Source organism: Fusarium vanettenii (assembly GCF_000151355.1).
Source record: "Fusarium vanettenii 77-13-4 chromosome 11 genomic scaffold NECHAsca_48_chr11_4_0, whole genome shotgun sequence".
Lineage (NCBI taxonomy): Eukaryota > Fungi > Ascomycota > Sordariomycetes > Hypocreales > Nectriaceae > Fusarium > Fusarium vanettenii.
In genome coordinates this window covers 12714-38975 of record NW_003315840.1, presented here as the reverse complement: position 1 = coordinate 38975, position 26262 = coordinate 12714, and the positions used below count along the sequence as shown (strand labels likewise).

The window sequence follows — 26262 nt, the reverse complement described above, 5'->3', positions numbered from 1 at the left end:
CAGCTGGTCTTTTGCAAGTTCAAGGAGGGGCCAAGATGAAGACAGTTGACTACGTTAAGTTGTTTGCATTGTATTTCCAGATACGCTCGCTATGTCTTTAATGCCCTTGAAATCTCATAACTGACCCAATCCAACTCCCCTCCAAACAGATTATGCTTATCCAAACTCAGATGAACAAAGAAGTACCCATCCCTAGGTTGATAACTTGGCCCCCGTACGGCACATCTCCTTAGTAGGGCCTCCATCTTCTCCCTCCGCTTCAGCGCCAGTGCCTCGCCCTCAGAGAGATGCAGACGCGCATATTGAAGTAGAAACGCCGCCATGCCAGCAACAATGGGAGTCGCGTAGGATGTGCCGGATCGGGACATCATGTAACCTGTGTTATTGTTCTGGCAGAGCAGCATGGGCCACGCTGACTGAACCGACTCGCCGACCGTCGCAATGTTGATGGCATTGGGCTCGGCCGTCGGGCTAAAGTCAGACGCACTCCCGTTTGTATTGGTCGAGTGCACGCAGATGACTTGCGAGCTGCTGGCAGGGTATGCCCGGCCTAGTCGACCGCCTGAGTTGGCGGCGGCAGCAAACATGAGAACTTTCCTAGACATTGCCTTGTCGATTGCGGTTTGAAGAGCATCATAGCCGTCAAAGTCAGAAGACGGCCACCCAAACGACATGGAGATGATATCGACGTCCCATTTATCTATAGCATGGTTGATGGCCTGTGTCCATCGTGATAAGCATTGTGAAAACGTAAATAGGGACCTTGTTGCTACTCACATTGGCCACGATCTTCGCATCTGGTCTCGTATTCTCCTTGCCCGCGATCTTAATAACGTAGAGACTAGCATCTTGAGCATAGTCCAGAATAAGATTGGCCGTAAATGTGCCATGCCCATGGGTATCTGGTACGTTCTTCTGAGATTCGTTGTAACAGTTCTTCTTGCCTTTGAGGTTTTCCTCGCGGGCTTCAAAGACAAAATGGTCTCTATCGATGCCAGTGTCGAGAACCGCAATCTTTACCGGCTGTGACGGAGGGTTCTGAAGGTAGTTGCCAACGAATTTCTTGTAGACCTGTTCGTATTCAGATTTCCATCTTATGTACTTATCGGTCCTGTGAGCGGTAACGTCAGCAGCTGTATCGTAGATATCAAACATCCGTAGTCGAAGGCGTCTATAGCCCTGTGTGTTAGGGTACTCACTCTACCGCAGAATATTCCCCGTCGCCAACTTGATCGTCAAAGAACTGGAATGCCTTGTAGTCAAAAGGAGAACTCGACATCGAATCCGTATCTGGTGTAGAAATTGAAGCGAAAGAATGCAGTCGTGAAGCGTGATGCATATATTTCCATCCATCAGGTCCAATAGCAATTTGGCCTGGGGAAAGCAGGGCGAATGGTCCAGGTGAAGGAGAGCGGACAGGCAACACCTCCCGAGGGCACAACAAACCGGTCCGGCCATCTGATTCTTGAGTAAACATGGGCTGACCCCATTTTCCAAAGTCGAGATTCCTGGCGTATTGGTCGACCTCATCCAGTTGAATGTTGCGGAAGCCGTTGGTCAAGTCAAGTTCGAGTGGCCGGACAACCTTTTGATAAATGAGCGACCTCAGTGTTGCACTGTCGAGGGGCTGTCCTTCCTCGTCCTCCCACAACTCTGCATCTAGGCAGTTATCGATGGCCTCTAGAAGAGGTGAGTCTTCGGGAATCTGGGATCGCCATCCTTCTTCATTTTCCTCGTCTCCTTCAAACACTTGGTCCACATCCATGAGCGTTATGCGACCGCTCTTCGTCTCTATCAGTTGGATGTCGTGCATGGCCGCTAATCTTTTGAAAGGTTTGGCGAAATAGACCTCCATTAAGACAACAGCTAGGGCCACCACTTCTGGACAGCAATGCCCCGAATCTAGCTCGTCATCCTCGTCCTCTAAGTCGTCTCCGAAAGATTCAGGGCCAGCCTTTAGTAGCTGCGCTTCGATGAAAGGCCGCAAGGGAGTCTTGCAAGATGTTGTCTGGAAAAACTTGATATTCGATGAACCCCATCCAGGCTGGAGCCACGAAGTACTGTGTAGATGAAGTACCGTGTACCCAATGATGAGTGAGAGGATTCTCTTGGTCTTCTCCGTGAAAAAGTCCTGTCGGTCTTCGAAGCATTGCGATAAAGAGATTGGCTCGGCGTTGTGATCGATCTGAAAGTTGCTCTTCTCAAAGCCAATCTCGAAAAGCTCGCCACTATTCAACCTCAGGACGAGTCGTTGCAATGCCTTTGTTTTCGTCTTGATAATCGGCCTGCATAGCCTCTCCACCTTTGCATACTGCTCGACGATTTTACCTCCACGGCATGGAGCATCGTCAACTGAGGGGCCAAACCGAACAGCCCTCTCGGCCCTCTCTTTGACAGTCTGGACGCGAAATTCGTGCCAATCTCGCTCCATGGAGAGAAACATGTCGAGTTCGATGCCCCCACTCGCATCATCCTCACCGCGTCCTCTTCGAGCTCGCCTCCTAGCAGGCTTGACTACCTGCTTCTTCGCGGGGCTTCGGTATGTTCCTAGTTCGAGCTTGGCCTTGAAGTCATGTGGATCAGGGCATGAACAGCCCTTGCAGTTGATCAATGCATCGTAAATCGATTTGGCTGCCTTGCAGACGGCGTATGGTGGTTCGGTAATCTCAGTGGAAGCATATTTGTGAAGAGATTTGAGGGAGGGTTGCTCCGGCTGTTGCTTGTCGAGTTCGTCCGCACAAGCCTCCAAGGCCTTGTCCACCTCGTGTCTCTGCGCTTCTGAGACCCCCGGTTTCAGCCAACGGTAGATGAAATCAAGTTCTGTCCTGTCATGCCGCCTTCTTGCCTCTTCCCAGTGCAGGTAAAGCCTCTTGAGCCGAAAATCTGGTGTGACAGGGTATGTGGGTAATTCGTGAAGACCACTCTCGGGGACAAGGGAACCGAGGTGGCTCAGAGCCTGGCTAACCAATTCTCCGTTGAGACGGGACGATGCTTGCCGCGCGCGTGTCAAGTGCTCTTGTAGTCTGAAGCAGTGTAGGCTTAAATGGCTGTAGAACACTTTGACCTCTTCGTTAGTCTCGTTCATCCGAGCTATTTTCGCCATCTGCAGGACGGTTCCCACTGTGTCAAGGAGGAGGGCTTCGTTGCCAGCGCCATCCTTGGGCTCGGGGGATATGGCCATCGCGTCAACGCTTAACTTGACGCCTTTGAGAAGCTCCGATGACCATGCCGGATCCGGCTCGAGGACTTGAGTACTACCGAGAGTGTCGCGCACGCGCATCTTGGTGAGCTTGAGAGGAGAGGGTATCAGCTGCGGCTGAGTCGAGGTGGGGCATTGGTAAGCTGAAACGGTGAAACCTGGAAAGATAGTAATACCAGTTAGTATCAGGCAGATAGGAACAATCAGCATTGAATCACAAAAGACAGCATTTCGCTTCATTCCTGGGTTAATCACTGACACTACAACAGTTGTTAGACTATTTAAACCCCGAGTCACGATAATTTAGGTTATTGTAGCGACCGCTTTGTCGTAGCCTTTAGCGAGACTAGTTATCGATTGTTAGTGTCTCCCCTTGAACCTTCCAACCTCGGTGCCTGGTAGCCCCGCATTTGCGACAATAATAGCGGCCGTACCACCAGGCTGGCGCGCGCGCTTACTACGGCACGACCCGCATCACCAAGACCTCATCCCAGCTGCACCGCGAGCCTAGCTCCCAGAGCAACACCCCGAGCTCTGCCTACCACCCTTGATCGGGCAGGTTGGTCATCATGGCGGACCCAGACCCCAGCCCGGAGCTCAAGGGGCCGACTGTGGCCGCTTGTGCCAACGAGTGCCTGGAATCATTCCAACAATGCCTTATCAGCGCGTCTTCAGTCCATCCACGGGAGGCCTCGATGGTGGAAGATCAAGTTGCGAGGTTCTCCAGCTGGGCTTCTAACATTGGCGTATTCGCCCCGGGGTCAGCTTCCATGGATCATCGCCTGCGATATGCCTCTGAAGTCCAGAGTGTCGTGACTGGTTTGCTAGAATCCCTGAACTACCGTGTTCAGACCTGTAGGTTTCTCGTTATGGCCCAGCCTCGCATCAGCACGCTAACAGGAATAGGCTCGAAATCCCTTGCTCAACTAGCAAACTCATCAACAGCAGATGCCTCCACAACAGCAAACGATCGGCTGGGGCAATCATTTCTTGATATCGCCGCCGAGATCACTCGTCTCAACAAGATCTCCAACACAATCCGCCGAGCCAGCAAGGATACTCAAGTACTAAAGGCAAGCAATTTTCAAATCAAAGACGACGAGGGCGAAAACGCCGAGCCACTCCTACTCAGCCATTTTGAGCATCATATTGGCGACTGGTTTCCCGGTATCAGCGAAAACATCCGGCAGAGGCTCGCTCGAGCAATGCTTCTCAGACGAAAAAGAATCTTGTACCGGAGACATCGCCAGGGCAACACTTCTATCCGTTCTGAAAACACGATTTCTCAAACTTCTGTCACGTTACCTGATGCTCAGCCAGGAGCAGGGTCCTCTTTACAAACCACGTCGAAGAAAAAGGACGCAAAGGCCGCTATCAGCCGGCCAGCATCCAAAGTGGCACCTTCACAAGTCAAAAGCGCCACTACCTTGGCTCCGGAGAAGTTCAAAATGGTTTCCTCAAGTCCGTCGGTCGTCTCAGCAAGCAGGACAATCGCGTCGGGCAAACATCAGGTCTTGACCTATCCGCCCGCGCCTGGCTTCGCTGCCAAGCAAAGGTATGAGAAGCTCAAAAGCCAACGAATAGTTGAGGCAGCGGAAACAAGCACGGAGCCGGGTCTCCGAGAGCTGCTAGAGTCGGACCTTCAAGCAATAGGAGAGATCACCTGCCCGTATTGCCTATATGCTCTTCCAGCTGCCGAAGTCTTTGACGAGAGAAAGTGGCAGTGAGTATTTAACATGATCTATCCAGGCCTGCGCTAATCATCATTCTAGAAACCATGTCAAGAATGACCTAGACCCCTACGTCTGTCTGTTCGAGGATTGTGATCAGCCCGACGTTCTGTATACTCACAGCGATGAATGGCTTGGCCATTTGCACCAACACGGCAAGGTTTGGCGCTGCCCTTCGCACCGCGAGATGGGTCCTTTTTCTACACTTGAGGAGTACACGCGGCACATGCGGGAGGTTCACGATACCAAGCTCAGCGATAGACAGCTTCGTGTGGTGGCAAACAGAAACAGCCGCAAGGCAACTAAGCTGTTTCAATCATGCCCACTGTGTGGGAGAGAAGAGTCCGAAGTCGAGGGCCGTCTCGAAGACCACCTCGCCGGGCACCTGCGATCCCTTGCCCTGAAGTCACTCCCAAGCTATCAAGACGAGATCCCAGACGATGTTGAAGATGGGAACAACAGCATTGACGGGTCGCGGCCACGAAGCAGAAGCACCATCAGAGAGATGGAGGAAGAAAAGGAGATACTTCAAGATGGAGCAGGGAGCTTCTGGGACCACTGGACTCCTCAGCTGGCTCAAGATGTTTCAGTCAACTTTCTGGGAGATGTTTACTTGGAACTGGATCTCGAGGACATGGATGTCCGCGTTGCCAGTCTGTTCTTCGATACCATGGTCTTCAAAGAGTCGTCCCAGAATCTTGATGATGACCCAATTCTTCAGTCATTGCTGCGACAGCAGTTGATACGAGTCGATATTCTCGATCCTACAACAGAGTACAGCTCGGATCCTTCAGTGGAAGAAGAGGAGGCCACTTCGTCGAAAGCTCCCGTGGGTGAGACATCTGGGCAGGCCGAGGTTGACGATGCGATCTCACAACAGCCTGTCAATGTTGAACCTTCGCATGCCCAGACAACTACTTCTGGGCAGGATACCGAAGTAGAAATCCCGAAGAGAGACCAGATCACTGAAACACTAATTAGACAGATGACACAAACTCCCCCGCCGACGGAGTTTGAGATCCTAGCGGACCCGGAGAGCGTCAATTTATCAAACCCTCCCATGGACGAGACGTCTAGGCAGGATGAAGTTGATACCCCAGGCGCACAGGATTCCGCCGATGCTGAAGCTGCTCATTTCCAACCAGAACCTGTTGGAAAACATGCCGACGTGATCTTTCCAGAGGGAAGCAAGGATCCAGAGCCTGAACCGACGGCACAGTCTCGCCCAGGCTCGGAACCAGATCTTCTAGCGCTCCTAGAGCAGGCCGAGCTCTCTCCAGGTTTTAAAGAAGAGGCAACCAGGCTAGCGAAGGAGGGGAAGGAAGTTATGCAACGGTACATCGATGCTAGAGGCGCTGATGCCGAAGCAGTCGCTACTGTGCAGACGGTAGACGGTGTGGATGAAGGCGACGTTGTGAACGAGGAAAATACGGAGGAACGTGTCGTCGTCGTCTACGAAACTGTTGGGTTTCTGGACAAGGTCAAGGTAAATCTGCCTCCAACAGCTTTCTTCATTCAAGCGCAGCCGACTAATAGTAGCCAAGGACCGCTTTCGAGACAAGCCAGAGGTTTACGAGGAGTTCATTGACATTCTCAAAACCTTCAAGTTCGAGCGGACACCTGTTCAGGACGTTGAGGCTCAAATTAGCGCACTCTTTGAGCCCACTCCCGATCTCTGGGAAGAGTTCAAACCGTTTTTGCCAAAGCCCGCCCCCAGTACGGAGCCTGACAGCCAGACGAAACAGGATGCCCGACCGCAGAAGAAGGAGATAACATGTCCAAACGTTGTTATGCACGGTCACTGTCCCGACAAAGATCAACGCTGTGAATTCAACCACGATGATGACACAGACTCTGTCAGTCAAACAACTCAGCCGCCGGGTGCGCCATTGATTGGTTCCATGTCTCCAGACGAGAACGATGATCCCCCCGATCTCGAGAGGAAACGGGAGTCGGGCGTCTATGTCGATGAGGAAAAGGTGATGGATCTCAAACGTCGGGAGCGCCCACTCACAAAACACCAATCTTCATCATCCCCCCTTAGAAAAGTACCAGGTGGCTCCTCATCCAGTCAAATACCTCCGAGGCCAGGTGTGGCTTCTGCACACCAAGAATCTGCAGCCTCAGCGCCTCAGGCTTGGAATCCAGTTTTACCCCGTGAATGGGCAAGTATTCCCGGGGCTCAGGAGGACGACCTGAGCGATGGCAACTACCACCCGTATCCCCTTCCTCAAAGTGCTCCATTTAAACCGCCGCCGCCTCCTTCACAGCCTTACCCCGATGATGCCTTCGAGGCCGACGTTGAAGATGATATACCACGCCCTAAGAACCCTCGACGGAAGACCCGCCCCGGTGTCCACTACAACGGGCAATACTTTGAGAGTAGTAGATTCCGGGACTTCAGCCGCGAAAATTCCCCAGTGGCATCTCGACATGAGCGTATTGTCATAGTCGACAGCCCGCCCACTCCTCGCACTGCACCCAACGCCTTAGGTCGTCGACCAGTGATAGTTGACGAGCGCCCTCGCCCTCGCGTCGAGATCGAAATTGTTGACGGTTCCCAACCGAGACGTCGCCGATATGCCTCTGATATTCCCAGCTCTACCCGCAGCTTGAACGAGGAGTCAACCCATCCCCGGCATGCATCCGAGGCCCCTCGCTCTGTCCGTAGCTTGAATGACGAGTATGCAGAGCGAGAGAAGCGACGGCAAAGACGACGGGAGAGCAAGCGACAGGAAGAGGCAGACGAACGACTTCGGGCTCGCATTAACAAGGCAAACGCTGAGATCAGCGGTCGTCCACCGGTTCCTGTTGAGCCCCTACGCCGTTCTTCCTACCGGCGGCCAGCCGTCCAGGTCCTCGATCCTGAGACAGATCCTCCCGATTATATACGATGGGGGGACATTGAGCGCGAAGAAGAGGCTCCCCGGCGGGCTGCGAAGGAAGAAGGACAAGAAAACAGGCCCTCGGTCGGAGAATTCGATCGCGAGGAAGAGCTTATTAAGGCCGTACTAAGACTCGAATCCGAGCAAAAGCGCTACAAAGAGGAGGCTCGCCGACTATCTCAGAAGGAAGAGGGGAAGGGGAAGGAAAATGAGGGGGAGGGAAAGCAGCCCGAAGTCAGGTTTCCCAATCGTGAAGCCGAGCTTAAGGAAGCCCTGCGGCAGCTAAAGTCGGAGCAGGACCGTCTTGACGAGAAGGCTCGCCGGCAGGCTCGAAAGGAGGAGAGGGATGAGAGGGAGGAGGACGAAATCCAGCGAAGGCGTCTGATGGAGCGAATGATGCCAAGGGACCGCTCTTCTGCTGGCACTGGTAGTCGGCGGCATCGGGTACTCTATGACGAGGGTACCTATCGATACGAATAGTAATGAGTTCTCTGTTTCCTACAAGGCCATCATGATTAGCCGCCGGTGACGGGCATCACCCGAGACTACTGCACAACTCCTCAAGTAATTCAAGTCCTGGCCATAGTAAAGCCATTTGAGGCTGATATATGTCCTATGTAACAGATATGTACAATTCGAATTAATGTAGGCTCCAGCCCAGCTAGAGACTTATTTATACTCAAAAATCTATAATACAGCTCTCCTCAGACTTTTGTCTAGTTGCTGTTGACCTTGATGGTATAATCATAGGTCTTGAACACAGCGTTGGAACCTAGGTACTATAGTTAGCTTTTATGCTACATCTCGACTAACAATTCACTCTTACCTTCAAAGGGCTCGGTTCCGGCCTGAAGGCTGGTGATGACCATGTCCTTGCTGACACCTTGCTTGGAGGTAAGGTACTTGAAGAACTCGTTCAAATCGCCGTTGAAGTTGCCAACGTTCTTGGTGGCGACGAAAGAGAAGACAGTGGTGTCGCCGTTGGGACCCTTGAAGAGCTTCCAGCTGCTGCCGGCAATAGAGACAGTGGCAATAGCAGAGCCAGTCGAGCTGATGGGCCCGGCCCCGCCGTAGGCACCAACCCAGACCATGATCTCGTACTTGTTGTTGGCCGAAGCAGACGGCGCGAGCCAAAGATCGTAGGAGACGTCGGCGATCATGTTGCTGCCAGTGTACCTATAGAGTGTGAGCTATTGCGAAGGTAGCTGGTAGCTTATCGTGGATGTACTCACCTCCAGGTCCACTTGGAGGGGATCGACTTGATCTGGGACAGCTTCTTGTTGACCTTCTCAAGGGCAACATTAGAATACGACTTGACCTGGCCGTGTCCACCGGTCCAGCTCCACTCAGTCGACCAGACGAAAGAGTTTCCGCTCTTGACCTGGTCAAAGGTAGTGCACTGGTGTCCGGAGGAGGCCTGGCCCGCACCCCAGTTGTTGTGGTAGACAGTGTAGCCGGCGGTCGAAACGGTACCCCAGTTACCGCACATGGTCTGCGCCCGCTTGTCGAGGGTGGGAGTAGGGGATGCGGCAGCGGACACTGCAAGCAGAGCCGAGACAAGGAAGGAGGTCAGCTGCATTTTGAAAAGAGTAACGAAAGTAGAATAGAAGTTGGATTGGAAAGATTGACTAAGTGAAGGTGATGGAAGAATTACAGAGAATGGCAAAAATGAATGAACTGTTAGACACAGCTCACTTTGGAAAGGGACTAGAGATATTTAAATGACGGCTTGACAAGGAGGAGCCGTGACACGATTCCGTCTGTATCTCGGCCGGTCATTACGGATTCAAGGCTGAGAACGGGAAGAGCCTCCGGAACCAACGCTTCTAGACTACCCGTCTTGGCGTATAGCGCCCTACGACTGTAACCTGAAACAAACATCAAGGGATGAGACGACGCGTTTTGTGGCTAGTTGCCGAGTTTTCCGAGTTGAATCGAGCGTTGAAGTTGTCTTTCCACCAATCAGAGAGGATCCGTCGTGCAAATTACCGGTGGCTCGGACCTGGGAGGGTCTGGCTCCACATGTCGGCTCACTCCGAGGCAAGGCTGCTTCGATCTCTTCATGTTCAGGAGCTTCTTATCTGTAGAGATGTATAAAGCTGAGGATTGTACTACACAGCATTAGATCTTTGAGTATTAACTTGATGTGAAAGTTGATCAGTCCCTTTGCTGTAGATGGGACCCACCCAAGAAGGAAGAGAGTCTAGGGTAGCCCCTAGAGTTTCGACATTATTATTAAGGGTTAATTAAAGTGAGGATATTTACTACTCTCATCGCCTCAGTCTGACTATTAAGTTACTTCATATATTGATTTACTTGGTGAGAAAAAGAGCACAGAGAGCAAGGATCATAACTACTTAGCAAAATATGCGAACATAGCAAAAAGGGCTAGTCTATATCGTGATGACGCTTGCCTATCAAAACACAGCTAGGGAACAAAAAAATATCATTAGCTAGATCATTATACTCTGCGTCTTCCACACTCATATTAATCATCATTTCAACTTCCTTCGGCATTCTATATCCCTACACTCATGAAGCACTTTCAATGACAACTTAAGCGCCAGTATTGCGCATCCGGTGATTGTCATAGGGAGGAGCCGCTTCGTCTGCAAGAATGGGCTCCCGAGATCCCTTCCTCATACTTCCAACATGCTTAAAAGCGAAAAGAGTAGCCCTGAAAATTTCCGAGGGGTTGATCATGGCGAGCCAGGCGTGGATGCCGAAAGGACCTCCCTGGTAAGATTTCAAGGGTCGTCCGGGGTGTTCCTCAGCGTCATCGGCGCTGTAACTGTCCAGATAGACTCTCCATGGGTAAGCCCACATAAATAGGAGGGAAAGGGGAACCATCTCGATGCAGATGATCATGTTGGGAATGCCGACGTGGAGATCGGCAAAGGTCAGGGTATTGGTCTCTTTGAGAGCGCCCTTATCGGTGAGAATCCAAAAGACGATCTAGTTAACGTTAGTAGAATTCTTGACAATCAATTATAAAGTATCACTTACTCCTTGCACAAACGTTAGAAAGACAATGATCTTGAAGGCAAGCAGCTTCATGAGCGGCTGATGATGAGCCAGGTGCTTCTTGAGAAAGCGGTAAAATTGTAGGATCGATAGGACTGAGGCGACCAGGGAGATTGTCGAAATCAAGCGGAGAACAAACTTGACAGACTTGATCTTGTTATCCCATTCGCAGTAGACTCCAACTGCTGCGGTGATGTCGGTAGCGATGGCGATGACGAATGAGACAACTGGCATCTGGAAGATCAGGAACCAACGGGTCTGTGGTAGGTTAGCGGCTATTCTGTAGAGTATGGGTTATAATCACTTGCCCTAAACCACTTGACGCCACCAAGCTTCTCGGCAGCAAAGAAAAGCTCGCGTTGTTCGTGATGCGGCGAGACGTAGTCGCACAGGAGCAGGAAGAAAGAGCCCAGAGCGAAACCCTCGACGAGGTCCAACCAAGGATGGATGTACACTTCTGCTTTGGGGAAGCAGACGGAGAGGAAGCAGATGAGGGAATACATGGTGATCAGAGTTCCGATGCGCATGATTCTATCAAGATTGTCAGTTCCCTGCAGGTTTTCGAGAATGTGGGGTATCTCACTTGACCTGCTCTGTTGGATTCGAAAGATGTGTAGCGTGGAGCGATTTGAAGATAAGCATGACACAAATCGAGATGGCGGCGCAAACTCCAGAGATGATGGCGCTGAGTTGATGGAAGGAGAGGCTTCCCGCAACATTATCCTGGGCATCTGGCGATTGTTAGTAATTTGTTGGTGATGGTGTTGCGTGGTTTTGGCTCACCTATGCCAAGGTCGTGTTCGGTGCATCCATGGTCGGATGATCGCCCGTAGAGGATATTCATTGTAGTTGAATATGTAGTAGTAATGCTTGTTGGTGGATGTTGTCGTTGATGTCGGTGCTTGAGTGTCTTGGGAATGGAAACTGAAGAAGGCCAAGCCCGATATTTAATCTTCGACAACGACCACCCTTCACATGTCTTGACCCAAAAAAACGGCTTGACCCCAACCATTCTCGTCACAAGTAGGCGCAGCCCTGTAACCAAAGAAACAAAGCCATCCCTAGTCGTGGCTGTCGATGCGATCCAGTTGTCGAGTCTCCTCGGGGACATCCGTCCACCAGGTCTCACCAACCAATCAGAACCCATAAACTTCATCGTTCTCGTTCAAAGGCGTTTTCTCGCTAACGCAAAACGGTCAAGTCGTGGCTTGCGAGTTTGATCCTCGGTGGACCCTGGGCTGACAAGGGGCCGAATGGATTTCCTCGTTCAGCATCACGGGATAGCGATTGGCTGAACCTTGGCCTTGCCATGTCGTCAACTCGAATGAGTTGTCCTTGTTTGGTTTAGCTGCGCTTATTCTGCGCCACGCGGCTTTGTTTTTGCAAGTTGTGGGGATGCCGTCAACATGGTCAGCAGCTCGAATGGGATTTCCAAATGGACATAGTCAATGCCGCGTCTATCATCTTTTTCGTATTTCCTTTCGAAGATTGTTGGATTAGAGTCGCGATTGGCCAGAGTTGGCGGCCTCTTTATCTCATCCTCAGCTGGATATTCATCGACACTCTGTGGGTGGCTGGGTGGGGGCGTCAATGCCAACCCAGCGGCCTAGGGTATCTAAACGATCGTTTAGATCGTTTATCCGTCAGAAGGAATCTTGGAAATAACCTGGAAAGTCCAGATGTGCATGGTGATATATTAGTTTACGGGGCCGTTACACTTCATTTAGAGATCATATATGTGGCCACCAACGATGGCTGGATCCTCTACAGCTCGTCTCGGAAGAATTCTCTTGTGTGTTGTGGTACACGGGCAGGGCCATGACTTTTACCAGGCCGAAATATCCTATGCGACCGCAAATGGTCCGGGACTGGACGGCCATCACCTGGCGTAAGCTCGAGAAGGTACCGATTCAATCTCCCAGGTCGTGGAAGCTCACCATCGCCTGTGGTGGTACAAGCAACTATCGATTATTCGACGAAGAGCCCGACTATTCTGACCTCAATGTGCGGCTGACAAGGGGCATCAGTACGACTCAGAGAGGCCCACTTTCATGAGCGTCTCATGTACCTGATTTGAACATTGAAGCGAGATGTGAATGAGAGAAAAGGGGGGCAGTGTATTCTTAGCTGTTGAGTGAGAGGTGTTAGTTGAGTCTAAACAAGCTAGCAAACGATACTGCAAAGTGGTGAGATGAGCGTACGTGGCTAATTGGAGGGACAATAATTCAGCAATTCTTGGCCAACAGCGACAACCAAGGATACTCCCTGGGTGGTGAAAGATGTACATTTAGTATTAATTGTCAGTGCATGACTGATAGATACCGCTCTACGCATTGCATGAACGTAGTGACGCGCCCCGAGGAAGCCGTGCATCTTTGCATGATCTACCAAAATATCCGTATAGCCTGTGGCAAGTGTTAAAAAAGGCCGACCTAGTGACCAGAGGTGAAAAGATTTGCATTCGAAGTATCGTTACTATTAGAACAGAGATATATGGGAGGAAACACATATGCACAAATCCAGCACTGAGCTCCATCTTTCCGATGAAGACTTTATGAGGCATTTAAGATCACATAGATTGCAACTTAGGAGTTCAAGTGCTTCCTGGTTGGCTTGAAGTCAAGGTCCTATTTGATGTGACTCGCACGTGCAATAGCTTATCCTATTCATGACTCATCAACAATCGCTGTCTGCCATTCGAACTGGCGTAGGTGATCCTTAGTGCAATACGGGTTTTCAGGGTCAAGAAAAACAACGCTGAGAAAGCCGTTAGGATCATCTTGAGCAGTATCTGGGTCTATACAACAATGGTCAGTAATTCGCCATCGTGATGTATCCACAAAGAAGGAAATGAAGTTACTTACACCCTCTGGGAGCCTTGGGCCCTCGCCATTTATTGTGGTGCCACTGTTGCCTTTCTATGAACATTTCATTCACTGCGTCATTACTAGTTGTGGACTTATCCGCAGTCAGTGCCATGAGACCCAACACAATACCCAGTTCACCCCCTAGTCCACGAGAAGGCGGAGCCCGCAAGTTTGGGCTCTGGTATGTTTCAGGAATCAAGGCCGGCATCCAGCTGGGACTTTTTCCAGCAACATACCGCACCGGGGCCCCTCCATATCCCATGGCGCTCTCGAGGGTCACAACCTGGGAGAGACCACGGGCACGTGGTGAGTGGAAGATTCGAAGGAGTTGCCAGTTGCGAGTTTCGCGCACTAGTGGGTCTCTGTCCGTGACCATGAGAGGCAGTAGAGGGTTGCAGGCAAAAACTGCAAATGTCTCGTACTGTTGGGCCATGTGATACGAGTCGGTCGAGTTGTCGGGAATGTAGTTACCAGATGAATCAAGGCAAAAAAGGTGTCCCATAGCATGACTTGAGTCTCGATACCAGTGGTATCCAACAGCCTCAGACACTTGACCGTTCGAATATCGCATAACCTTGCTTGAAATCTCACCCATGTACTTATGGGGTGCGTGAGGCGGGATGGAGTTATGGTATTCATCCCACTCAGGATCAAATATGATCAGTTTGTTGACAATGAATAAGAAGCTCAAAGGGATTGTCTCTTCTCCGGGAACACCAGAAGGCTCCTTGGAATCATCTTGGGCGAGGTTCTTTGAGAGAAACATTAGCATTATTAGTGAAATAGCACGAAAGAAGACTACACTTACCGGGGACCCAAGTGTGCCACCCTCCATGATGACATCATTTTCGCCAAGGAGATCATGCCAAGTGACGACCCCATCTAGTTCCGGTACTACTTCTTCAAGATCTTCAAGCTGATAACCTTCAGCTAGCTCGCCGAGGTGTGAAGACAGTGTCAAAATGTCTCCATTTCCCCCTGGATCGTCATGGGTGGAGGCGACTCGGGATACTTGTTCATTGGTCTTCCCTGATACACTTTCCATGTCTGGAGAAATCTCCACAGGCCCATCGATCGCTATGATTCTGAGCGTCAGTAGCATGATTGTTCGAAGATGTTCGGCGACATGGCGAGCAATCGTCTCAGGGGCAAGGATCGTTGTGGAAGGGGACACCTTGGGGTCGCTTTCGCCGATAGCCAGAACGGAGGTCTGCTGGCTTGTCTGGGACTGTAATTGATTCTTCTCATTCTCGCTCATTGATGCTTGGTCTGATGGAATCTTCTTGTTCTCTCCACTCCCTTTTGTATTCTGGGGGGACTTTTCGTCTCCGATCGTGAGGCAGCAAAGAGGGCATTCGTTTCGCGGCCGTGAATAAGAAGCCCGACTCAACCGCAGGATGGTATCTTTTTGTGAGTCTTTGAGGGCCACTTCGCAGTGTTTGCTTTCAAAATGCTGCCTGAGCCTTTCTGGACTGAAAAACCTGATGCTATCGTCGTCACATAAAGGGCACCTCCATTGAGAGGGATGCACTTGACGGTGCCACTCTATGCCATGAGTGCCCATGTGTTTAAGCCATTTTCTCCAGGTTGGGAACCTCGGCGTGGGCGATATTTCCATGCATTTCTCTGATATGCAAACAAACGGTCTGTGGTCTTCATTGACATGTTCTCTGCGGCAAGTTAGGCAGAGCGGCTATAAGACTCAGGGGCCCAACTCACTGCCACTTGCGTCCTTCGAACGTGTCTTCGGGAAGAGTCTTGAAACACCACTCGCAGGTGTTGTCGCCATTAGCTGGTTTCGGATACTCGACATGACTGGTCAGGAGAGATGCTGAATTACGGTGTGTCGAGGCCCTTTGGCGCTTCTCAAATATAGAAGCTACTTCTCGACCATCTATTGTTGTAGGTCTAGATTGTGCTGCAACCGGACGATGGTGAGGCATCGTTTCTCTCGGCATTTTCTCATCAGCTGGGTCCTCTGGAATCGTGAAGAGTCCAGAGGGGCTCGGTTCTGGTTTTTTCTGAGACTCCTGCTTTCCCTTGCGAAAGAGAAACAGCCTGTACGTGTCAGTCATTGATATTGTCAGCTGTTCGAGAAGATTTGCATTTGCTGTATTGTAGAGTGACTGGAGAGACAAGGATGCCAGTTGAGTGAATGAGCTCAAGTCAAATCCTTCAGTATGCTCTCTGGCTCGTCTCGTGTGACTCTTTGTCGACGAATGTTGAATAGCCATCTCGATTTCATGAAGTAGCCTCAAAGCTTCGGAAACGGCGTCGACGTTTTCCTTGCTGAGCTGGGGAGGCTGGCCCAGATCCGAGCGCCCAGTGACTTCTCTTCCAGGAGAAGCATCTCTCAGATGAACTAGCGGTGATGTAAGAGATGGAAATAACATAGCAAGGCCCAAAGGGCTCACCATATGCCAAGTTTGCGCGCATCAGGTCCAGCACTCGCAGGATCTGTTCCTGGACCAGAGTATGGCCCTGGACCTTTCGGTCAAGGCTGAAGTCTCCATCATCAAGAACCCTCATGGAATTTGCCCATATAGAGAATTGGTGGCTGAGCTCCCCAATCAGGGCTGCTCCATTCGCGTCGTTGGCCTGGTCGAATCGCGCAACCTGTTTCTTGAAGAGCCCCTCGCATTCCATGGCAGCATCGTAAATCGGAGCATCGTAAATTGGCTCATCCATCGCTTTCAAATATGTAGTCATAGCGAAGACTTGTCAATATTGGAGTAGATTGCCAGAGGAGGGTGCTAGGATAGCTCCGTCATTCCTTGGGGGGATGCTCAACAACGTGACATGATTCTGCCAAAATGCCCAAGAACGAGGCCCAACAACCGTTGTGCATGTCAGCCACACGGCCGGAATGTGAGTTCAGCCGAAGGCGTAACTCGGAGAAGCTCATTTTCCGATCAGATCTGAAAGCCTATAGGTGCATGCAGGAGGATGCCAAGGAGAAATATTGGTTGTCAGGCGCCAGCCTGATTTGTGTTTCCCTCTCTTTTCCATCCAAAACCCCGACCAAACTGTATCTTTGAACGCCCCTAGAATGGCTATGGAAGAGTTTCTTAGAGGCCCCTCGCTCGTTTCTGTCACGGAGTCACCTGGATGGAATGGCCTCAAGGACCTCGGGGCGTGTGTCTCGGGTAGGCTTGGGCAGTACTCGAGACCCGGAATGCCTGATCACAGACCTGGGAAACGCGATAACGATGCCTCTATAATCGAAATATACCTCGGCCCTATTATCAGAGCAAACTACTCTGTAACTGACCTCACACAAGAGGCTTTCAAGAGGATGGACGACACAGCACTGAACCTCCTTCGCTCGTTGAACTCCATAGTCAACTTGCAGCTCATCACGACCGAGCGGCCTCCGATAGACATTCATGACGTGCCCGGAACAACCCACGCTGAAGACAACCACTTAGCGGAGCTGAGATCAAGCGTTGGAAGAATGGCCAGACTTGGTGCCGGCTTCGAACAACTTCATCACCTGACGAGCTTTCTGGTCTCACCATCCACCCTTGGTGACCAACGGGAGCTTAGCCTTGGGACAGGAAAATATCCTCTATTCACTCTTCCTCCAGGGGATACTGGGGACTTGGCCATAGGTTGCCTGAGAAGATGGCACGAGATCTTGAAAACACTACCCGGCGGTTCCCCAACGTTTGAAGATTTGTCTTTTTATCCCTCAGAAGCAACAGAAGAATCAACAGAAAATTACGAATGGAATGAGCGCCGCGGAGAGCACGTGGGCAGTATAGTCAAGGTTATCACCGATGAGTTTCGACGGCTGAGCTGCGTTAAGGAGAGGAGGCACGAGATTCTTTTACAGGTTTCGAATGATCTACCCGCAACGCGTCCAGACAACCCGCCTAAACTGGATATGTTCATATCTCGTTGTCCTACAAGCAATCTTATCTGGCAGGAGTCTCAATGTGGCGACTTTGAGTGAGTGTCTTCTTGTGGTCTCAGGTAGCGAGCTGTTGACTGATCAGGCCAATCCAGCGCCAAAATCTCTGGCAAAGAGAAGTGTATGTGTGAGGGAATCAAGCAGGCAATGAAGGACAGAAAGAAGCTGCATCTTTTGGTTGATCACCGAGGCGTGATTGACGTGACAGACAGTGTTAAACCAGCCCCTCTGCGCCGTGACAGCTTTGACGGGATCTCGCTTAGTGAGCTGCTCAGGCAAGATGTCTTTGGGCCCATCGACACGCAGGCATGGTTCAATAATACTGCAGCAAGGAAGGTCAATTCCGCAACAAAGGCTCAGGTGGCACTGGGGCTATCTAGATGTCTCATGGACTTCTTTGACAAGGGACTTGAACTGGCCTCACACAGCTGGACCGCCGAAAACGTCCACTTCAGGGAGTCTTCTGACAGCAACAGGGAAGGAATGCAACGTCTTCTGTATGTCTCGCTTCGCCCAAAGCTTGACCAGGCTCGCAGCGCCGACATCAACAAGATGCTTGACAATGACGACATCAACAAAATGTTTGACAGTGACAATCCAGTTGTATTGTCATTTGCCAAGCTTCTCCTCGAAATCTTTGACGGGAAAGCGATAAGCATACAGAGAATCCCAACTGGCGAGGAAAAGCTCTGGAATTGGCTGGATCTTGGAGATGTCGTTGAAAACTTGCTTCAGGATCAAAGTAGGGGGTCATTCGCTTTCAAATACTTGGAGGTTGTGGAAAGTTGTCTACGGCTTCGGGCAACTCTGCGAGACTGCAAGAGCCGTTCGGACCTCGTAGCTACCAGTCGGTTCGTGAGAAAGACCATCTACGAAAATGTGGTTCGGAAACTGGAGGTACTGGCGAGTTGGGAACGGAAAATTCACGGGCAAAGGAAACGAAAGAACCAAGACCCAGTCCTTGACGAGCCCCCTACCAAGAAGCTGGCTGTGCTGCCCCAGTCTCCAGATGCGCCTAGAGCCCCGGGTCAGGCGGGCGGCCATGACCCAGGCTTATCGGCCAGTAACTCTGGCGAATGCACGGCGGTAGAAGAAGAGTTCACAGAACACACCGAGGAGGGTGAAGGGGGACCATCTCTGTACGATGATCAGGGAGAAGCCGACCAGTCCGATCGAGTCAGAGCCAAAGAGTACCTGCGAAAACTCAGCCAGGGCTTTAATAGGCGTATTAAGCCACTCAAAGACTCGGCGGCTAACGAGATAGATCCGATCAAGGTTGCTATCATTGATAGCGGCGTTGACTTGGATGACCCTGTGATCCGTGCCCGAAGCTGCCAGATTGGGGATAAAAGGAATTGGACGAGTGATCAACCTGATGCGTGTGCTGATGACTGTGGCCATGGAACTCACGTCACTCGGTTGATACTAGAAGCTGCCCCGGCTGTCAAGGTCTACGTTGCTAAGGTGACCGAGAGGAAGAAACTCGACTCGAAGGTTTCTGGCAGGATTAGACAGGTATGAGTACTTGTAGTGGTCTGAGCAGAGGAGCTGACTGAAAACTAAAGGCTATAGAATGGGCGACCGGAGTATGGGAAGTCGACATCATCTCCCTATCTTTCGCGATGGATGGTGAGGATGAGACAATAAGAGCGACCCTCGACAAAGTGCTCAACCCACCTCGCCATATCACTAAGAATGTGATAGTGATTGCGGCAGCATCTAACTGGGGCGGCAATCGCCATATTGGATTCCCAGCGTGCTACGAAGACATCATCTGCGTCCATTCAACCGATGGGTATGGTAACCCCAGCAAAACAAACCCGACTGCACGAAAGGGTAAAGATTTTTCCACGCTCGGAATGTCCATCAAGTCAAGTTTCAAAGGCAAAGGCAAAGACAAAAGGAGGTCCGAAGTCTACATCTCAGGGACTTCCTACGCCACGGCCATTGGTGCAGGTATCACAGCCAATATCCTGGATTTTGCGAGGCGAGATCCGAAGTTACGGGATGAGGAGAAGTGGTGGCTCTTCTCATCGTGTGGCATGTCCTGTGTGCTGAGAAGTATGAGCGAGGAAAGGGGCGGGTACCGATATGTGATGCCATGGGCACTGTTTGATGGACGAGACGAGAAAGACATCTGGCGCGATATCCGGGGCGCACTTAAGTCACGTTGATAGGGATAGATGCCATTTATTCTGGAATTTGGAAAGTTGGTAAAATACATGCGTATTCATATAGTTTTAGACAGTCAACTTGAACACAGAAAACTGGGAAAGACTGGGGTGGTTGTGGTTTTATGTGTGGGAAGAATTAGCAAGTTGTCCTGATGTTCCAAGACTTGGTTACCTAAGTATTACGATAAGCAAATGAGCCCAAGCCGGACCGGGCGTGGCCATTGAGGCCCAAAGTCCAGCTTTTGTCTGCCAGCCTGGTTGTTGGGTTGAAAATAGCAACGCGTTTATGTCATCCTCTCCCTTGCCACTGACGTGGCTTTTCAGCCGCAGTTTCAATCAGGCCACCTCTTCTTGGCTTTGCTTCCGTTCCCTTTAGCCGAATTGTCTTCTCCTTTCAACAAAGTCTGCTGATCTTCATACCTGGTACTGTCTCCAAACTCACATTCCACACCCAGCACCAGAGATCTGCAACTATGTCTACTCCCGCCAATCAGAGTCTTATTCAGACGTACCATCTTCCTCCCAACTTCTCCATCGGGCCTGCACCACGCGGCCCTATCCAGCTCGGCAGCATCCTCACCAACCTCCGAGATGTAGAGGTCCTCAACTCAGACTGCCGCATACCTATTGATGAAGCAAAGGTCTTCTCTCATGTTCAGCAGGGGTTTCAAGCAACGGCGTCCCATATGAGGAGAGGAGAGTTGGGCATATGGGCCAAAGCAGTCGGCTTCGAGGGTCTCGGTGGCGAGTTGAGCGGGTCACGGGAGACAAGCACAGAGTGCAAGTACAAATTCCGCCGTCTGGACACTTTTTACTTCTCTCCCTCGCCAGCCTACCGTCGCGCCAGCATGAAGGAGCTTGATGTAGCAGAGTACGTTGAGGCTACGGGCTGGGAACCGGTATATCTTGTGACGGGGCTCAAGGTTGCTGTCCAGCCGTCTGTCCAGATAAGCACTTCGAAAAGTTTTGCCGCTCTTGGGGAGGCAGGTGTCTCAGAAGTGACTGGGCTTCCAGTGAACGTCGGCCCTCGGGTTGGCTTCCAAAGCCAAGACCAATCCTCCGAGGATTGGACAACATCTGACGACTTCATCTACGGAATCAGGGTTGAGAAGCTTGTCTTCAAACGTCGATGGCTTTCACGTCAGCGCCGTGACAAAGGCCCCCTGCAGTCCAAACTCTTCACGAAGGGAGCCCAGTTGGTTGGGGAGGAATCTGACTCTGACGAGTCGGATGAAGACGAGATTGACGAGTTGGGGCTTGGTGGAGATTTGGATGGCATGGAAGTGGTGTCACAGATGGAAACTGGGGAAGAGACTTTGTGGGTGTTGCCAGCTAGGTTTGCTTAGTTTAACTGCAGTCTCTTCAGATATGCGGTCGGCTTCAGAGGCGCAACTCCAAAACCATTTGATGACATTGTGGAGGTAATTCAGGGGATTCTTGATCTTTAGTCCTTCTAGTGTTGAACCTGGAAATTTAAGATGAAATTCCCAGTATTCTGCAATCTACAGCGCTGTAGCTATGAACATTCACGTAGTGAACTCAGTAACGATCCAAGGAAAGTCATCAGTCACCAGAACAAAAAACACAGTTATCAGTATATGTCTAAATCAAAATCTAATGTCGGAAAAGACGTATGATCTATTGAGTAGAGATGAAAGGAAGGAAATGCAGGCAGGCGAAACAGAATTTAACCCTACACCCCAACGTGACTCGGGAAAATGCTAGGAGACCACCCTGGAACTGTCGCAAACATACATTCACCACCATGATTCTCACAGATTGACTGGATCGAGTTGAAAGCGTCCCTGCACAACGTTGTTATCTCGGTGCCCAGCAGGGAGCGTAGGCCAGGTTCCTCGACATGGTTCTACCAGAACAAGACTCGGTCAGCGGACTCTAAGCAATTGATGGGTGTAATGCGAGAAAACGAGTATGTACACTTACCAGCACCGCCTTTTGCAAATGAATGTGGAAATCCGTCACGGACCAAATATACCCTCCGTCCAACGCCTCCTCTGCGGTTGTGACAATTTCGTCCGGTATTGGGGTCTCACGGTCTTGGCGAAGGTGGTTTAGAATCCTGTTCTTGAGCGTCTCAATCACCAGCACGATATCATAGACAGACACCACGTGTTCTTCATCCGCTGCGCTGCGTATGTGGCAGCGTTGTTCTGGATTACTCAAGTACAATAGCGCGACGCCAAGTGCAGCGATGACTATGAGGAGTTAGCATGCATACCGTACCCAGGTGGAGAGGCCATCAACTCACATATCATGAACAGCCAGACTCGGACGAATATGACGGTATTTATCAGCGCCTCAGTATCGCTCCCTCCTGGATCATCATTCTCTTCTTTGTTCGGGTGAGTGTCGGCCGGAGAATCGGAGGGCTCGCAATCGCCATCCAGCAATGCAAAACTCGACTCTTGAGGTGCTTGTTTCTGGGAGAAGGGGTTGAGCCTTAGGAATGCCGAAAACTTGAACGCCCCATTGGTTTGTTTGGCCTTCATCAGTTGGAGAACAAATCTCTTCATCTCTTCCTGCACCGAAAGAGGGGTTTGGTGGCTCCGGTCATCTAGGGAATGTTCAGCTTCTGCCAATTAGTTTCTCACGAAAGGCTGAGAGACATACAATGGAGCTCGTCCTTCCAGCGAGGATGAAACCACGCAATCAGTATTTCATCATAGAGACGCTGGCTCGCCTCGTCTTCAATGAGAGTCCTCCAGGAAAGGTAATCGATTGTTCCAGGATTCAAGTCAATGTGAATGTTACGACGACTCATAACATTAGCCATGGCTTGGGACAGACTAATGAATGCGAATATCTCCAATAAGGTGGTTGGAGAAGTTCCCTGTATGACCTGCTTGAATATCCGAGTTCCCAGCCGGCGTAGGTCTCTGGGTCTCGGACACTTCAGCCGTAGTTCCCCCATGAATGCAGTCATATCTTTAGAATCAGACTTTGCTGCATGTTGGCAAAATTGCTGATATCGCGACCTGAAAGCGCCATTCAGGTCCTTGAGGACGTTGAATTGTGGCATCGTCGGCAGTCGGCGATGCGCTGAGCACTCACACTCTAGGGAATACGTGCAATGTAGATATTCCGTCTTCCTTTTGTCGTCGTCCATTGAAGCCCATTCTTCACGGCAAATTTGGGCTTTGGCGAACAGCCGTTTGAAGTCTCTTTTCTGGCGGGCAAGGTGAATATCGATATTCACCACGCCTCTGATGTCTTCATCTTGCAGAAGGTAATCTGCATGATAGCCTTCATAGTGCGACTTGAGGTGATCCCAAGATGCATCAAAAAATCGAGTCCCCTTACACTTTGGACCAATGCAGGTCAGTTGACCATCACAAAATGGCCTCAGCTGTGTAAGGAAGACGATAGGACTCGGAAGTTGCGCCTGTGCAGCAATCCGAAATTGCTCACGCCTGTGCTCACGCCTGTCTGAACATTGTGTTCGCAGTTTGTCGATGATTTCAGGTGGCTCAATTTTCTTCAACCCTTCCCACGCGGGGAGATTTCGCTCACAACGATCCAAGAGGGGGGCACAACGAGCCACGATGGGGAGTTCCGAGAGGAGACAATGGGTGGATTCCCGATAATTTGATCCTTTGAGCCCCATTGCATGCGTAGACCAGCAGCTTCGAAAATGGTCCCAGGCATAATCAAGATCGAACTCGCTGGTGAAACTCCACATGCACACTGGGCAATCCACATTGCCCCATGTGGTTGGTTGTAATCCAAGCAGGTAGATGGTGAAAAAGCGCGTCATCGGTTCGTACGTAGCGCCGCAAGCCCGGAGACTCTCCCAAAATTGCAATTTGTTGACTAGATTCCAGGCCTTCTTATCAGCGCTGATGACCTTCTCGTTATCGTCGATGGTTTCCTCGTTGTCGCTTTCAGTCGCGCGGGCCCGGAGATCATCCAGGGCCTGCCTAATGACAACCGGGATCAATACTTCCTCCTCAGCGCCGATGGTCTTCTCGCCATCGTTGATGGCTTCATCTGAAAGGTAAGTTAGCTTATGCTTACTTATCCAAGGATGGTAATCCATATTGATAGCTTACCTTCGTCTTCTAACTCATCCAGAAAGTCCAGCCCAATCTCAAGACCTTGAAGCTCATCCCAAGCATCGGGTCCTCCACTGTCTGGTCCCCGAACAGACGGCTCGCGTGTTGATGTTCCTGGGATAGCCTCGGGTATGAACATCCAGGGCGATCCATGCCTGTCTGAAGGGAAGCCCTGGGTCCATTCTGGAGTCACCGGACCCCAAATGCTGCTCCATTGATAACCCGGTTGCAGATTGAATGCTGTTTCTGGGGCCGGCAGGTCGCCAGGGGCAGATGATGGAGCTTCGAGGGGTGTTCCGGCAACAGAAGAAGTCGTAGCGGTCGAGAACGGCGAGGGCTCAATCAAGACGGGTGATCGGGACTTGGTGCGCTTCGCTTTTGTCAGGCCTGGGCAACCTAACTTTCTCTCAGAGCATCTCTGACACCCATGTCTGTCCGGTACACACTGTTGTATACGACTGATGAGCATGTACTCCTCGGTGTCTTGATAGAACAAACCTTTTGCTTGGCTTGCCGACAGGTGTCGCATTTCTTCGTTGCAAGCTTTCGCGGGCATCGGCTCAGTCGTTTGTATTGAGACAATTCAGCGGGTGACCTTGCACGTATCCGCTGAAAGGTCCGCGGGCATTGGGGAGCCATGACAACCCCCCGCCGAATGGCAGCCCGATCAGATTTGGTGTTCAAGAACAATGGCGATGAAACGACACTGGGGAAGCCCAGGCTTATAAATTAGGAACACAGGGGTGGCATTTTGCACCCCTGATTTTCAACCTCCACTGCAACGACCAATGAGTTTCCTCCGCATCGATGACAGTCGGAATGACGTGGCGACATCCGCTCCCGCACGCCCGTGAGCAGCGCAGTCAAGTGCGGCGAGGAATGATTCGTGGAAGGCCCTGGCTAACTGGCCAATTATGTTGCCGCGCACTTGGCTTCCCCTGCTTTGGTGATCGACAGCTTGCATGGCTTGCAATTGTTATTTTCAACCCCCTGACACGTTGAAACAATGCCTCCCAGCTGCTATTAACACGGAATAATATCAACCCTTGGGGACAGGATTGTTTCTGGACAAGCTCAATGGGCGCGCAAATAAGGGTCTTTTAGTTTATTTTCGCAAGCCCTAAATCACGCACCACCCCTTTGCCATCGGCAAAGGTACTGCACAGTAGACGACACAGCCTGGTTTTAAGCCACATGCAGGGATGGACGGATTGCGACTGAGACAGGGAGGTGCCCGATCTAGCGGGGGACAAAAAACACCGAACCTGGCCCAACCATAGGACTGTATCTGCGAGTTCGGTGTTTTTTGTCCCCCGCTGGCCGACCAAAGACACTTGCAGCATGTGGCAAATTAATCCCATCGGAGAAGAACTGCGCAAAACTCCCATTGGTGACAGTGAGTGAGCCCAGCGCTCAAAGCAAAGAGGAACCAATGGGAGTTTACCGCACATATCCTGCAGCCAGTACAGAGGAAATCCGATGCTGGATTCAAACCTGAGATTAGATGCACCGAGATCACAGTAGATTCATAGGATGGGCCATTTAAATATGATTGTTTTCTTTCCATCTGTTCATCTTCAAGTCATCTTCACACTTCCCAGCACCAACTGCTCTTTCGCTACTCCACGCAACAACTTTTCAACGGTATGTCAGCATAACTTGACCTTAGCTAATAAGTGTTAACACCACCTGCAGAAGATTTTTACTCGCCTTCAGGTCCGATAAACATGCTCGAGTCGTTACGGCATAACGAGAAACTTGGTCTTTTGTGGTTTGTCCTTATCACGACGGCCATACAAACCACCGCTACTGTTGTCGGGTTGGTTTTTGACATTCTGGGCTATTTTATAGCTTTGCGCACTTGAAGGTCCTTCGGTTCAACCAGGGGCTTTTTGCAGGTGCATATATCGGCAACGGGCTACATACAGTGTGACAGAAAGCAAGATAGAATGGGCATGCAGATAGATCAGGGATGAGGCCGCCTACCGTTTTCTATCTTGATACGAGCTGTTTCTTTCCATCTCAATGTCCTTGACTTGTAATCTCATTGCTCAAGCCCTATAATCTCTGCTCTCCGTCCCGTAATACCTTAATGCAAAGCGGTAAACCGCAGGCTCGACCAAATAAAATATCTTTCAACAATTTGAACGTCGATCTTAAAATAGCTGTAGTGAATATTCTCTGAGAAAAGTGAAAGCAATATTGTTCTTGATAAATCGTGGAATAGCTAGGACGGCATTGTGCCATAATTTACCTAAATCTGCTTTAAATTGACAAGAGAAACTACTTTGACCTTATGTGAGTATATATATCTGTAATAAAGGGAGAACTTTTCTTCTACGAGCTTTTACTTACTCTACGGAGACTAATCTTGCTCAGGAGGTTGTCAGGCATGTA

At 50.7% G+C, this 26262-nt stretch overlaps 8 protein-coding genes across 8 annotated transcripts; 3 read left to right on the top strand and 5 right to left on the bottom strand.

The window, feature by feature from the left end:
- Positions 1-89: 89 nt before the first annotated feature.
- On the bottom strand, positions 90-3280 carry NECHADRAFT_86790 (uncharacterized protein; the record flags this gene model as incomplete). Its single annotated transcript, XM_003041232.1, has 3 exons — positions 90-719; positions 778-1171; positions 1245-3280. 3 exons carry the CDS (start codon positions 3278-3280, stop codon positions 90-92), a joined length of 3060 nt encoding a protein of 1019 aa, XP_003041278.1.
- Positions 3281-3768: 488 nt separating this feature from the next.
- Positions 3769-8294, top strand: NECHADRAFT_86789 (uncharacterized protein; the record flags this gene model as incomplete). The annotated part of the gene is made up of 4 exons (XM_003041272.1): positions 3769-4054; positions 4145-4922; positions 4972-6415; positions 6450-8294. 4 exons carry the CDS (start codon positions 3769-3771, stop codon positions 8292-8294), a joined length of 4353 nt encoding a protein of 1450 aa, XP_003041318.1.
- Positions 8295-8530: 236 nt separating this feature from the next.
- On the bottom strand, positions 8531-9393 carry NECHADRAFT_106477 (uncharacterized protein; the record flags this gene model as incomplete). Its single annotated transcript, XM_003041231.1, has 3 exons — positions 8531-8586; positions 8641-8990; positions 9047-9393. The coding sequence occupies 3 exons, from the start codon at positions 9391-9393 to the stop codon at positions 8531-8533; spliced, it is 753 nt and encodes a 250-aa protein (XP_003041277.1).
- A 977-nt stretch (positions 9394-10370) lies between these two features.
- NECHADRAFT_52448 (uncharacterized protein) lies at positions 10371-11570 on the bottom strand (the record flags this gene model as incomplete). Its single annotated transcript, XM_003041230.1, has 4 exons — positions 10371-10769; positions 10821-11113; positions 11143-11369; positions 11422-11570. Coding segments are annotated over 4 exons (1068 nt in total), but the record flags the coding sequence as incomplete, so codon positions are not given.
- A 2124-nt stretch (positions 11571-13694) lies between these two features.
- NECHADRAFT_52413 (uncharacterized protein) lies at positions 13695-14471 on the bottom strand (the record flags this gene model as incomplete). Its single annotated transcript, XM_003041229.1, has 1 exon — positions 13695-14471. One exon carries the CDS (start codon positions 14469-14471, stop codon positions 13695-13697), a length of 777 nt encoding a protein of 258 aa, XP_003041275.1.
- A 2047-nt stretch (positions 14472-16518) lies between these two features.
- On the top strand, positions 16519-19792 carry NECHADRAFT_86785 (uncharacterized protein; the record flags this gene model as incomplete). The annotated part of the gene is made up of 4 exons (XM_003041271.1): positions 16519-16733; positions 16778-17656; positions 17714-19133; positions 19184-19792. The coding sequence occupies 4 exons, from the start codon at positions 16519-16521 to the stop codon at positions 19790-19792; spliced, it is 3123 nt and encodes a 1040-aa protein (XP_003041317.1).
- Positions 19793-20265: 473 nt separating this feature from the next.
- Positions 20266-21329, top strand: NECHADRAFT_86784 (uncharacterized protein; the record flags this gene model as incomplete). Its single annotated transcript, XM_003041270.1, has 3 exons — positions 20266-21110; positions 21159-21213; positions 21327-21329. 3 exons carry the CDS (start codon positions 20266-20268, stop codon positions 21327-21329), a joined length of 903 nt encoding a protein of 300 aa, XP_003041316.1.
- A 156-nt stretch (positions 21330-21485) lies between these two features.
- On the bottom strand, positions 21486-24394 carry NECHADRAFT_86783 (uncharacterized protein; the record flags this gene model as incomplete). Its single annotated transcript, XM_003041228.1, has 6 exons — positions 21486-21532; positions 21569-21659; positions 21737-22008; positions 22062-22367; positions 22424-23800; positions 23863-24394. The coding sequence occupies 6 exons, from the start codon at positions 24392-24394 to the stop codon at positions 21486-21488; spliced, it is 2625 nt and encodes an 874-aa protein (XP_003041274.1).
- Between the last annotated feature and the right edge of the window lie 1868 nt (positions 24395-26262).